General features: G+C 31.2%; 2 protein-coding genes across 2 annotated transcripts; one reads left to right on the top strand and one right to left on the bottom strand.

The window, feature by feature from the left end:
- Positions 1-322: 322 nt before the first annotated feature.
- Positions 323-2,057, bottom strand: LOC133204124 (uncharacterized protein DDB_G0292642-like). Its single transcript, XM_061339893.1, has 3 exons — positions 1,995-2,057; positions 1,624-1,882; positions 323-1,064 (listed from the first exon to the last, which is right to left on the bottom strand). The coding sequence occupies exons 1-3, from the start codon at positions 2,052-2,054 to the stop codon at positions 433-435; spliced, it is 951 nt and encodes a 316-aa protein (XP_061195877.1). The 5' UTR covers positions 2,055-2,057; the 3' UTR covers positions 323-432.
- Positions 2,058-9,061: 7,004 nt separating this feature from the next.
- On the top strand, positions 9,062-13,970 carry LOC133203986 (ubiquitin carboxyl-terminal hydrolase 17-like protein 6). The gene is made up of 16 exons (XM_061339775.1): positions 9,062-9,082; positions 9,358-9,453; positions 9,553-9,678; positions 9,871-10,020; positions 10,224-10,283; positions 10,372-10,497; positions 11,041-11,097; positions 11,211-11,258; positions 11,686-11,792; positions 11,907-11,998; positions 12,249-12,310; positions 12,400-12,456; positions 12,537-12,621; positions 12,727-12,818; positions 12,946-13,026; positions 13,761-13,970. The coding sequence occupies exons 1-16, from the start codon at positions 9,062-9,064 to the stop codon at positions 13,968-13,970; spliced, it is 1,470 nt and encodes a 489-aa protein (XP_061195759.1).
- The last annotated feature ends 90 nt before the right edge of the window (positions 13,971-14,060 follow it).

Here is a 14,060-nt window from a genome sequence, read left to right as displayed (position 1 = left end):
GTATCCTTATTCTATCAATTTCCATTTTCTGTAAATAGCGTTATTTCATAGTGCACACGAAGTCTTGCAATTCCTAGTCATTTTAAGCTTCATGTATACATGTATCACATTACTTGCTTTAAGATTTTTACTTGAAATTCAGTAATTAAAGAATAGCATTTCATCTTCGAGAAGAAAAACAATTGTAGAAATAGGAATCCGTAATCATTTATATTGATTTAAAGCGATACAGATGCCAGAAATACAAGTACAACTAATCTATCTAAGCGTCGAATCAAGAATCGGGGCGTATGGAATAAATGTTTTATTTCAATTGCCCCTTTGACCATGTGTTTAAAATTGTTCCTTTTACTTGGAAAGAATTACATGTAGTATATTTAACGTCTACTGAAATTTGTAGTAGCAGCGGTGGCATTGGTTTAGTCAAAGAATTCAGTCAATACTTTGTATCGGTGCTACATGACAACGTCGATCAAAATCACCACATGGAAGTTTTCCATCAAGGGCAATTTTCAAACAAAACTCTGTTTTACAGATAGTACATGTCATAGATTTACAGGCCTGATCATGCTGCAACAAAGTTTTGCAGTTTGGACAGAGACGTTTTGAAGGAACATTGTCCATATAGGAATATCCAAGTGTTATTTTTGAACAATCCTCCAGCTGTCGAATAATTTCGAAATTTTGTTCACTTTCGTTTGATGAGCATTCATGATCTTGTGTCCAGGGCCCCATGCAATACCAACAAAATTTATATGGGTAAAAATAGTCATTTGAGCACTTATTACATTGAATATGTGTCTGGAAGCGTTTCAGCTTCTCGCAATACGAATCACATCTTGGACAATTCTTAATTTCGTTTCTTTTACATCCGTTGATATAGTTAAATGAAAGTTTTCCACAGTAGAATATGTACTCGTCAGCACTTAGCATGCATTTATTTAAAATGTCTAAGTTATCAAATAACTCATTGCATATTCCATAATCTGTTTTTCCAGGGCATCGTAAACAATACCCTCTTTCAAGAACCAGTTTACGAAGCAGTCCAAACAAATTGTCTGGGGCTACAAAAGAAGCAAGAAAACTTACAGTTATTTCCTTCTTTCAATAATAAGAAGTGTAATTTTTATGGGATAATATATATATATATATATATATATATATATATATATATATATATATATATATATATATATATATATATATATATATATTGTTTTGTTTTGTTTTGTTTTGTTTTGTTTTTTTTTTTTTGTTTTTTTTGCTCTCTCAATTTCTTCAATGTAGAGAAGATAATATATTAAGAGATATGGCAAATGAGCAATGCATGCTTGTTAAAAGTTCTTTGGACAACTTTTGACCCTTATAGTGTTATGCTTCATAGTCACATATAAAGGATTCAGCTATTTTTCCTTATTTCAAATTAAGTTATAAGAATTATAGACCGTTCAGTGGTCAATCTTAATTTATCAGAAGGCATATTTTTACGTTTTGAAATACATTAGCGTAAAAGGAAACAGAGCGAGAATTTTTAGATTTTTTGGTTAGCATGTAAATATCTGATCACATGCTCAAATTTTTTTCAAATTGCACAAAGATTCTTCCTGCTAAATGATACATTACTTATTGCATGTCCACAAGAAAGTTCTAGTCTTGGCTCTGATTCATACTCCCAGATGATGTCAGGTTTTGTTGTAGTTTTACACCCTGATAATGGTCGACTTTCTGCCCAAACCATGACATGAAATGGATTGTGCAGGACGTCACTTGTTGTTTCTGGATCATAGATGAAGAAGTTTTCAATGTTGACAATATCAATCAGCCAATACTCAGTATTAAGCATCGAGGCTACAGATCTTCTAATCTCATCCACTGTACCAGCCTAAGTGTGTATTCAAAATCATACTATTTGCAATCTATTCATTCCTGTGAGTTCTTTTGATATTATTAACAAAGATAGAATGTCATTATTTAAAACTTTATAAACATTTTACCTTAGGTACATTATACAGTACATCAGATGACAACGTCTTGAATGCCAGGTACTCTGTCATAATTAAAATTCTCGAAGTCTTTACCTATATAAATTTAGTCACAGTTTTCCAAGTTGCTACCTGTCAGAATTCAAAGAAAATAAATCGAAAGCAAAAATTATGATATTAAAATTGGAAAACCCGCTTCATCGACGTATATATAAATAGATTTTTAATAATTTATTACGGAATACAGTTAATTTAAACATAAATAGTTCTGAAAAATATATAAATAAGATACAGTTAATTATACTATAAATAGATAACGGAAAATTTCCACTTTGTTGTATTTTCATTTCACCATTATATATTGAGACCGCAAGTTTCGATTTTCATTCGTGGAATGTCTTTACAGAAAACAACACGTATAACACTTGGTGAAAGGGTGACATAGAGAGATGTCTCTAACAATTTTTGTTAAGATGTCAACAAGGAACAAGAGTGAAACCATTACTGTCCAGAAGGTATGTTCTTTATACATGAATTAACCTTTTCTTGCATACACTCTTGAAGAAGGTGTCAAGTGAATATGATGAAAAGTATTTAATGTAATGTGGAACTAAAGATCAAAAATCAAGCTCAAATGTTCATTGAAACAATAGGCCTATACAATTTGGGAACCAAAAAAAATTTCAAAATATATTTCACAATAGATAAAATTCAATTTCAGTCAGATGAATTTTTGAAGATATTTGAAACCTTGGCTGGAAGAGTAGGAATTGAGCTGCAACATATTCGGTTGACATTTAGTGGTAAAGAATACAGACATGACCAACCGGAAGCTCGGAAAAGGATAGAAGATATTGGAATTAAGGACCGCTCTACTTTGTTTATGGTCTCAAGATTACCGGGGGGATATCTATAGTCATACTAACGACATGGGACAATACGAAGCATAATGACGTAAACTTTACAACCAAAGTTTAAGTGATATTCATTTAAATATGTGAAACGAAATGCAGTATTTCTCCTCGTTATTTGAATAGATAATGTGAAACTCACCAGATATTCAAACATGTGTTGTAAAGCTTAAAAAATGAAATAAATTCTAAAATTATTGGTTTTATTGTATGTTAACTTTTAGTATTGCATTAGTACAGGTTTTGCGACTGTTTTAGTGCATAACAGATAACAAATTTTGCATTTTTACGTAATTTTTAGACTTGTACTCGTTTTGGTGACTGGCTATTGCTGACGATAGTTGATTCATCCATAATACCCAGTAACGGTCGAGCTCGTTGAAGGCAATTTTTTTAAAATTCAATTACCAAAAAAGGTTTTTGTTACCTACTTCTAGTATATATATATATATATATATATATATATATATATATATATATATATATATATATATATATATATATATAACCTCCCGATTCCTACGGTAGAGACTATTTTTGATCACACATGAACACTGCCAGTTATGTAAATGGTTCCCCATGTAAATTTCTCTAATGTACTAGCTCAATTTACATTAAATAAAAATGATAAAGATGAAAATCACGAACAGTGATAAATCAAACGAAATCTACAATCAACACAAATCTGTAAACATGTCAAAAACACGCACCCTCAGGAATTCCAGAGGTGGGATGATGTCCTCAAAGAAGGAGTAAACATTCCCTGTTGACCGGTTATACCCGCTGCGAATCCTCTACATTGATCATGACGGAACATTGTGTGGTCAAATTTAGCTTTTAAAAAAGGACCGAAAATTGTTACATGTGCAAAACATCAGCCAAAATAGAACCCAGTGATAAGTTTATTGTTTTCTTAAAACATCAAGTGTACCAGCCGAAGTGACTTCTCTTAACTACCTATATATATATCGTCATAAAAGCATTTATATTGATGTGTTCTCTCTTTCTCTCTCTCTCTCTCTCTCTCTCTCTCTCTCTCTCTCTTGATATTTTACTTGATATTGTATGTTTGTATTCAGATGAAAAAATAAATTTAATAAAACATAAAAAACAAAGTAATGTGGCATCACAAAAAATACAGTATTATAATACCTGATGAAACTCTAGCTCCGTTTATTGATGAGCTTATATACATAGTATACAGATTATATAAAAAGCCTTGTTTTTAATATCCATGTATTTTATATAATTTTGTATAATTAGTCCATTGTATGTTCGATGACCATGACTACGCCCACGACTAAGTGTATGATTAAAAAGTCACATTACACTCATATTGGCACATTGTGGGCTTAGATGATTCCCTAGACTACCTTACATGCATTGTATATTTTACGACGTTCATAAATACAATACATGGCTTATGCAATAGGCCAGTATTTTATTTACTTATGAAGCTAAAATAGTCATTTTTTTAAACAAAAATGTACAGTAAAACATGGCTGTCTAACCTCCAGATTAACTTTCATTGATAAGTATAAACTTAGAAAATAATAAAATTTTAAAATAGGAGTAAAATTCGTTCTGTAAATGTCTTCTCTTATTCTCAAAGATACATTGGAGCACTTTTCCCAAACACTCTTTAAAAAGATATTCTAAGAAATTCCCCTTTCCAGTATAAAAATAATTAAGATACCGAAAAAAATTACATTATATAACACTTTATTTTTTTTCGGTCTTACAAAAGGATATTTAAGTCATTTCTGTGTCTTTGTCTATAAGTTAGTAGATATATAAATTATTTTTATATACCTTAGGAAGTCCACTTCTAGTTTCACTTTCGTTTTAACAATTACAAGGAAAACAGTCTCATAGAAACGTGTGTTATCAAAAACAAAGTAAGTACTCTTTATGGCTTTTACTTTATTATGATTTTGTAAAACCATCAGATGGCCAGAAAAAAACATACTCAAATTGATTATTCCTTTGGACCACAAGTTGGGTATCATAATTCTTTTAAACGTACCATTACATGCCTTTCTTAGCTACAATAAAATCAATGAGTATATGAATGATATAATTCAATTATCGATTAACAGGAAGTGTTTTGATGTTTACGCTAGCGTACAGAAGTGTTATTCATAAGAGGAAAATATATAGTAAATGTCGATTCAAATTTATTATCAGAACACCTTGTACATGATTTCATCGAATAGCTGGAAAAGTCTAGGGGGTCACATTTTTGTCCTGCATATTTTTTTATCATTGTTGTATACATTCCTGTTGTTGTTGTGATCTTTTTAAGGATACATTAAAGGCTAATTTTTGTTTATATAAACTGTTTTTTCCAAAATGTCTTATTGTTGGTAATTTTTGTAACCTGAGTATTAAACTACTGCAAACCGTTGTTACTGAGTTGTCAAAATAAAAATTGACTTAACAGTTTTTCAAGCAAGGGATATTCTGTGTACAAAATCATTTATAAAAATATTGTTTGCAATGACAGAATATTTTTAAAAATCTAGCCCTATCATCAACAAGTATTGAGAAGCAAAATAACAATGAAATCTAGCATATCAACGTCCAAGAATTTGAATTTTTTTTATAAAATAGACAATCTAATTTGATGTCACTTAAAGTAAAAGTGAAAATTTGTTTTCCTGATGTATTTAGACAAAAATACAGTAAACCACGATTATATATAGAGAACAGACTTATAATGAATTGACGCTTATAGCGAACCAATTTTTGTTCCCCATGTCTTTAATATATTGCAAATATAACGGATATGACGAATTACATTAATAACAAAGCAAAATCGTCCGTCCCTGGCACTTCGTTACATGCATAAGCGTGTTTTACTGTATTTAGTTTTAGTGCCTGTAATAAGAAGTTTGAATGCTAGTTTGATCTTTTCATTAACATATAAAAGTTTATTTGTCTGTATAACATCTCTTACTCATGAATTGAGAAATGGAGGGACTGTAAAGTAAAACACGTTTAGTCAACTTTATAACTTTGGCTTGCTGGAGGAAACACAGGCTACAACAATTAGGAACATTAACAAGTTTTGGACACTCTTAAAACTTTTTCTACAAACAAAAGTTTGCCTTTCGAGAACCTTAACACAATTACCTTCTTTCTTCCATTTGACTAGATTTTCTTTGATTTGCAATTTTCAAATATGATGAACTTATTGCCTCACCTAAATTTAACAAAAAAAAAACTTCTCAGTAATGCTTTACTGTATCAAAATATACGCTTATTAATGTACGACTGCAAGTATTTACATAAACCCCATTGATTGACATTTTCCATACCAATTTTTGAATCAGGAATTTTATATTAAGTTAGACTAGGGTTACTCCGTTTACCTGATTAATACAGAGGTCGCACTGTGGGCGGAATCATTTGACATGAGATGCTTACTTCTTCTACACACCTAATCCTACCTCTAGTGTCACAAGTGTCCATATTTTTGGTCTGTTCACAATTTGTAGTGTTTATGAAACTTTTTCATTTTTATCGTTTGAAAATGGAAAATCTTGATTTTACTTAAAATTATTGAACTTATTGTGCATTTAATCTAGTAAAGATGCAGCTATTTTTTTTTATTATAGATATTTGCTGTCAATCTGCCTACCTTTGTATGAAGTGCTGCAAAAGAGAAACCATGCCAGAGGGCAGGTGAAATTTAAGGATCCCGTTGAGTTAAAATAATATTTATCTAAAATAAAATGTTGCTACCATTTATGTTAATTTCAAATTTTTAAATATAATTAGCGGGAGAAAATGTTTTGACGAGCAAAGAAATATATTTTCCTATTTAGCTTCAGAATGTCCTCTTGACTAAGATTGTAACTTAGATATTTACACTCTAATTCATTTGTCTAGAATTTATTCCATTGGCACTGAAAATCAAAAAAGACACCTAAAGGAGTCTGGCTTGTACCTAAATTAACGAAAACATTCGCCTAAAACTCTAAAATAGGATTTTTTTAGTCATTTATTAAAAGACATTCCCTTTATTTTTTGGCATACTATAAAACCTGGCCTGCCCCTTTGGCCTGGCCTGGCCTCGAAGTTCACCTGGCCTCTATTTTGGCCTCTAATTTGTCTCCAAACCAATTTTTGGCCTGGCCTTAAAAGTTGGCCTGGCCTCAGATTTGGCCTCTGTAAAATTTTTGGCTTCAATTTTGGCCTCACCTAAAATATAGTTTCTTTTTGAAAGTTTGATTGATTTTATTTCAATTTTTGAAGACTATAACACAGAGCATATAGTTTTACTTTCAATGCGAAAATACTGCAATGGTTTAATAAATGTGAATATATATTTCTTTAATATCCAAGTCAGGTTTGATGATATCTACACAATAAAAAGTTTAGAAGCATAAATTTGAATTATCAAGACAATAAAGAAATTTGTTTGGAGCCAAATAAGAGGCCAAAATAGAGGTCAGTCCAACTTCGAGGCCAGGCCAGGCCAAAGGGACCAGGCCAGGTTTTAAAGTATGCCTTATTTTTTTATATTAAGCTCCTGTTTTCCAGTAGAATAAAAAAGAAAAAAGTCAGGATCACCATGTCTATTTAATGCTTGATTCCCATTCATAGCCACAATTTGGTTATCACGATATCTCAAACGTAATATGACGAAGCATTCAGTTTTTGTTTTATTTTATCTGTCAGTTCGTTTTTTTAGGTCACCTGAGTCACTCAGGTGACCTATTGCTATCCGTTTTTGTCCGTCGGCGTTCGTCGTTCGTCGTGCGTCGTGCGTTAACATTTAAACATATTTAGATTCTTCTCTGAAACCACTCAACCAATTTCAACCAATTTTGGCATATAGCACCTATGGGTAAAGGGAAACAAAAATTGTGAATTTCATGGTCCCTGCCTCCCTGGGGCCTGAGGGGTGGGGCTAAAACCACCAAAATTAATGCAATTTTTAAAAATATTCTTCTTTACTCCTGGACATCAAGCAGTCAAACTGTTGGCATGATTGTAATAAGCAATGAGCCCTCTATCAAAATTGTGAAATTCATGGCCCCAGGGTCAGGGGTTGTGGTGCTAGGGTGGGGCTATATACATCATATAGTGAAAGTGCATTATTTCTTTGAAAATCTTCTTCTCTGCTCGTGGGTATTAAATTAACTAACTAACTACATAGTTATGTTGAGCAAGACTGCCTCTTCCAAAATTGTGAATTTTATGGCCCCTGGGTCAAGGGTTCTGGTGTTGGGGGGGGGGGGCTCTATTGATTATATTGTGAAAATGCATTAAATCTTTGAAAATCTTCAACTAATTGCATAGTTATGATGATGAGGGTACCTCTTCCAAATTTGTAAATTTTCATGACCCTAGGTCATAGGTTCTGGTGTTAGGGTAGGGCTGTGTTAAATAGTGAAAATGCATTATTTCTTTGAAAATCTCCTCTGCTCCTGGGCATATTAGAAGCAAACAGAGTAAAAGTTTTAATAAGCAAGGTATTTTTACCAGAATTTTGAACATCTGGACAATTTAGTCAAGTGTTCTGGTCCTTGCCAGGGCTCTATTAATTTGTATTCTACTGAGTGAAGTTATTCACCTTTGCCATTCACCTTTGATAATTAATCACTGTAGATAATGTATTTGAAAGATTAATAGAATAAGAAAATTATGCAAGAACATTTGTTGTATAATGCAAAAAGTATTTTCATAGTTTTAATAATCAGGTAGACTTGGAAATAATAGATGAAAAAAAATGAAACAAAAATAACTTATCTTTTTAAATGTTCTTCAAAGGCCAAGTGAGGCCAATGTGAGAGGTAATAATAGAGACATCTATTATGATCTTAATCGTACTATTTTCCTTGCTATTGGGCAACAAAGCTTCGTTTATCAGTTTATGGATCCTCTAAATTGTTGTACTCAGGTGACCGTTAAGGCCCTTGGGCCTCTTGTTTTATTAATCTATTATTTTTCTTCAATTTTTGTCTACACGTGCATAAGATTCAGTAAGATGTAAATGTAAGAAAATCAGTTATTATTTTAATTTTATGCTCGTTACTAATTCTATTCATTTTTTTTAAATATGTGCATGCTACGTTCGAGGTAGTTTTAAAATTTAGTCAGAATTTGTCTCCTTCAGAAAATCTCGGAATATTCGAGGGCAACAAATTGCTCAAAGCTATGCAAAAAAGATTGAACATGGTAAGTGTTTAATTGTATATTCCAAGATCAGACAATGAATTTCAAAATAAAACATGCACATAGCACAAAATGTAACAATTTTTCATTTTGAAAATGTAACAAATATAATTCATAACTATTACAATTGAAACAGTTCTCCTTCATTACAGACAAGCAACATTCAAAACAGGAGGTCAGTATAAAATAATCCTTTCGTGAAGTTAACTTACATAGCCTTTGTATGTTGCTTTTCTCCGTATTGATAAAAATATTTACAGCTGTAAGTTGTTTAACAGGATTATAATCATTCGACGAAGCCAGGCGTACACGAATTCAGAAAACCTTCTGCCACATATTTCGAACAAGGCGTTAAAGAAAGACAAACTGAACTGGTAAGTCATTCAATCTTTTTTTTTTTTTTTTTCAATAATTCATTTTTTAGTAGAAAATTATCTTGGTAACACATTAATTTTGTGAGGTTTTTTTTACAGTGTACGACAGCGGACCTGAATCATATCGGAAATCTGAAACCAAGAAAAACAAAACAAGGTCATAGATCACGACTTCCTAACATAAACGAGAAAAGTGATACACCGCCGGTGTACTCTAGACAAAGGGTAATATAAATCGGGGAAATTATTTTCCTATTTTAACACATTTTTTTTAATCTAAAGGCGTATTTAATTTATTGTTTGTTTTTTTTTTTTAAAATCTCTGTCTTATCTATATATGTCACCAAAAATGCATTTTATTATTATCTCATTTCTTGTTTAATAAAAAAATAATTTGACAATTAATTTGTACTGCAGTTGTCTAGCTTGGACCGAGAATCGTATGACAACATAAGCAATCCGTACTTCAATCCTTATCAGAAAATCCAAGATGCAAGAGTTTCAAAAAGCCCACCGAATGCAAAAAACATTAAACGCTTTGAAGAAAAAAAACGGAATAAAAGTGCAGTATGTATTAAAATTGTTACACCTTTTCCATTCGGTTTTGCTTTCTATTTCTTTTTCACTTCCGTCTTCTAACGCGCTTTACGAGTGAAAGGAAAGAGAGAGAAAGAGGGAGGGAGAGAGAGTATGTGACATTAATATTTCTGAAGAATAATAAATCATATTCTTAATATCTAAAGTGCATTTGTAATATTAATATTATTCAGAAAGCTAAAGAAAAGAATCCCAATTACCAAATAAATTCTGGACACATGGAGAAAGCACAGGTACAAGAATTGACTTCATAGATCATCATTCTTGTTATATTTGAATGAAATTTATATCCTTTTCTTGTTTTCTAAATTATTCTTTAAGGTACATTCATTTGGAGCATCACTAACATTCAACATGGAAAAAGACTCAAGCCTTAGCAATCATTTAAAACGGGATGAAATTAAACTCCATGGAGAGGTTTCTTCAAGACAAATTATCCAGAAAAATGTAAGTATTTAATGATACACTGTAAATTTCGTAAATAAATCATGGTGTATGTAGTTGTAAATGTTATTAATTAAATGCTAAGTATCAACAAGTATATCTTGAGAAATAGTCTCGCAAAACTAGCAAATGTTTGAGATTGCTCATGGATCAGATTTTGTTATGTATTATAACTATATTTTTGGTGTATTTCAAGAAGTAGAAACACTTCGCATTTTTTTTTAATTTTCACGCGTTTAATGTGATAATGTTTAGTACATTATGTTAATTGATAGATCACATGCAAAAACTCCATTACTTGAAATTTGGCAAACTACCTAAATAGCAGCATTCATTAATGAACATAAGTAAATCACTTTTAATGAAATAAATTCTGAAATCAACAGAATTTAAAGCAACCTTCAACTGACACTTAACATTGTACATTACGACTAAGCATACAACATGAATCATCAGTAGTTATATTTAAAGTACATAAAAAATATTATTAATTGTTATTCATATCACTTTAAATATTTCAAGACAAAAAGTTCATGTATTTTACAGGATCCACCTATTCATACAACTGGTGAATCCATAGTACAAGGGAGAGAACCACCAAAAGTATTTGTGACATATTCAAGCACATCAATCTTATTATGAACAAAACAATCCTTTTTCTTAATTTCATTGAAATGTGTGTATCCATTCCTTGGATTTTTTTTTCTGATTTTTAGGGGCTTCCTAACATAGGGAACACCTGCTACGCTAATTCTTTGCTTCAGGTAATCAGTATCATCGAAGAGAAGAGTATACTTACAAAAACTGGAAAGTTAATTTCAGGAGAAAAAAAAAACACAAAAAGGCCACAATGATATGTGTCTCAAAAACGGTCTATGGTTATTTCAGGTGTTAGGACAAACGCCATTTCTGCATGAAAGGTTGTTGTCCTGTAGGGAACATGTTTCGACAGGTGTAAATCATCAAATGGTAAAAAAGAATTTTGCACTTACCATTATTGTGAACAAAAAGTATTAATATAAATAATTTTAAAATCAATTCAGAAGTTGAAAAATATAATACCACTTCATTTGTGGTTTTCTTTGTATATTGAGCGATATCGTTCATGTATCTTTAATTTTCTCACGTTCATTTTTCTGTTGCCATTTCTTTCCATAGCAATGGCAAACATGCGTTTTTTATCTTTTCTAGAAAACAGCAGTTACGACTGCTTTCCGTAACCTACTACATTCAATGAAGTCGGTAACTTCTGGAAAGTCTGGACTGATAGCGACGTTAATGAACATTGTTTCGAGCAGGTGAAAATAACTCTCTGCTTTGATTCTCCTTGTTCTTTTTTTATGTTCAAAATTAAAAAAAAAATATCAAACATTATAAATGTCATTGTTTGCTAATGGTTTGGATACTTTCAGAGAACATGAATTTCGAATTGGATTCCAAAATGACTGTCACTCGTTTTTGCTTACACTCTTAAGTGAATTACACGATGAAAATCAGGCAAAAGGTACACGGTTACATCAGACAAAATATAATTTTGAATATTTGTTATCATTGTTTCTAGATAAATATTTTAAATTACAATTACAGATGCAAACAGCCTCTTGTATTTGTGTCATGTTAAAGAGTAAGTTAAATTGATATACTTGGCACATTCTATATTCTATACGATCCGCGTCTAGCTTTCGTAGATCGAATAATTTATTAATTACTTTCTAAATCACAAATTAATAGTTCTCACTTTTTTTCTTATTTAGACACAACACTTGTATTTGAAATTGAAATGGTTGATGAATTTGCTTTTGATTCCTGTGATCATGTAGGTATATGATAACAGTATATTTATCTTTTTAGTATGAACCCAACGTATTGAAGGAAGTGTAAATAAAGTACAATGTTTGATTGTAGAAAGAAGTAACAGATATTCAGATTATGAGAAGTCTAACTCTTCCTTCAGAATCATATGTAAGTTTTCACAAAATACTTAAGAACAGATCTTTTTACTAAGAAAAAAACCCAGAGTGAATTATACAGAAACATTTCAGAATGTAGAAGAAGGTTTGAAAACACTGCTTTATGAGGAAGAATTTGATGAAGCAGATGTCCCTTGTAGAGAATGTGGGACAGATGGTAATAACATCTACAATGTCGTATTTTCATTATTATGAGTTTTACTTTAATTGCATTACGTAAAATAATGTATTTAATTTCATTTACATTCATGCATACTTCTAGGATTTTTATCAAGAAAAGGAAAAACAAGAAAAGCAATGAGATTTCGTACATTGCCCAAAGTTCTCGTACTTCAGCTTGGGTGTTTTAAGGAGGTATACAGAGATTAACATTTTATCAAATAATATTCAGATATGTGGACTTCGTGTTGTTTATCATTATCCGAGAACTGAATATTTCTAACTTGGGTGTCTTAAAAATTAAGTTTTATGGATTTTTCAGATGAGTTTTGGTGGTCACCTCCACATTGCAAAATCTTATAAAAGTATCGGCTTTCCTGAAAAACTGAGAGTACCACAATCGGTAATATTTAACTTTAAGATCTTAGAATCATGATATATTTTAAGATTAATCAGAATCTATAAACAAATGTAAAAAGTCAAGCAATCTAGAAAAGAATGTTATTCATCCCTGCACAACTAAATTGATGTTATCAGCAAATTTAATCTCCAGTTCACTATATATAGTAAAAACTGAGAAATTTTGTCTTATGAAGAAGGCATAGAAACTTTATATAAATAGAGTGGATCGTTTTTCCTCCTCGTATATTCTCTTCTCTCCTATTTTCTTTCTCCTTTTCCCACTTTTTTCCTCTTCTCATTTATTTTTCTTTTCTCCCCCAATCAGCCTCATTTCTTAACAGTAAAATATGTGTACTTTGTAAGAAGTGAGTAACATGGAAATAAAAAAGTATGTTTTCAGTTCTGATAAAATACATCCACCCGAATCTTTTAAAAAAATGAATATTAAACACCATAGATTTTTTTTAAATGATATAGCTACAAAGCTGGCATATAAATTAATAAATCGACATACATATTTTCTTTATTTACTCTTAGGCTTAAAACAATTTTATCCGTACATGCATGTTATTTTCTCTTCTTGTGTTTATTATATCCTGTATTTCAATTGCTTTGATTTGGGAAAGTATGCACCAGGGCTTTTGGATAATTTTCCATTCAGTAGATTCTCTAATAGTTTTCAATAACCAGAACTCCTGGACTAGATTTTTTGTATTGATATTTTTTTTCTTTCAGAATGGAAATATTGTGAATTATCATCTATACGGTGTTGTGAACCATCATGGCTCAGTACATGGTGGTCACTACACATCATTTGTAAAACACCTTTTACATCACAGTGATGCAGGGGATTGGTACTATTGCAATGACAGCCGTGTAAGACATTCGACCCTGCAGGAGGCTTTGAAATCTCATGACGCATACCTGCTGTTTTATACGATGTGATATCTTTTAAAATATATAATCATTTGGTATTTCAGATTGCATATTAAATCACATGCATTTTTAAGTCTTGATGATTTTCTTCGCTTTCTT

The sequence above is a fragment of the Saccostrea echinata genome, unplaced genomic scaffold (genome assembly GCF_033153115.1).
Source record: "Saccostrea echinata isolate AGI-Se365-2 ecotype Australia unplaced genomic scaffold, CSIRO_AGI_Sech_v1 ptg000052l, whole genome shotgun sequence".
Taxonomy (NCBI): domain Eukaryota; kingdom Metazoa; phylum Mollusca; class Bivalvia; order Ostreida; family Ostreidae; genus Saccostrea; species Saccostrea echinata.
The sequence above is the reverse complement of the archived record's forward strand: the minus strand, read 5'-3'. Positions and strand labels throughout refer to the sequence as shown.

Bases quoted from the DNA above. Each gene is read 5' to 3' on its own strand.
- LOC133204124 (XM_061339893.1), bottom strand. From the start codon at position 2,054: ATGACAGAGTACCTGGCATTCAAGACGTTGTCATCTGATGTACTGTAT. The intron at 1,883-1,994 runs GTAAAATGTTTA...ATACACACTTAG, and splicing joins TACTGTATAATGTACCTAAG to GCTGGTACAGTGGATGAGAT. The intron at 1,065-1,623 runs GTAATGTATCAT...CTTCTTTTGTAG, and splicing joins TTCTTGTGGACATGCAATAA to CCCCAGACAATTTGTTTGGA.
- LOC133203986 (XM_061339775.1), top strand. From the start codon at position 9,062: ATGCAAAAAAGATTGAACATG. The intron at 12,457-12,536 runs GTAAGTTTTCAC...GAAACATTTCAG, and splicing joins CTCTTCCTTCAGAATCATAT to AATGTAGAAGAAGGTTTGAA. The intron at 12,819-12,945 runs GTATACAGAGAT...TGGATTTTTCAG, and splicing joins AGCTTGGGTGTTTTAAGGAG to ATGAGTTTTGGTGGTCACCT.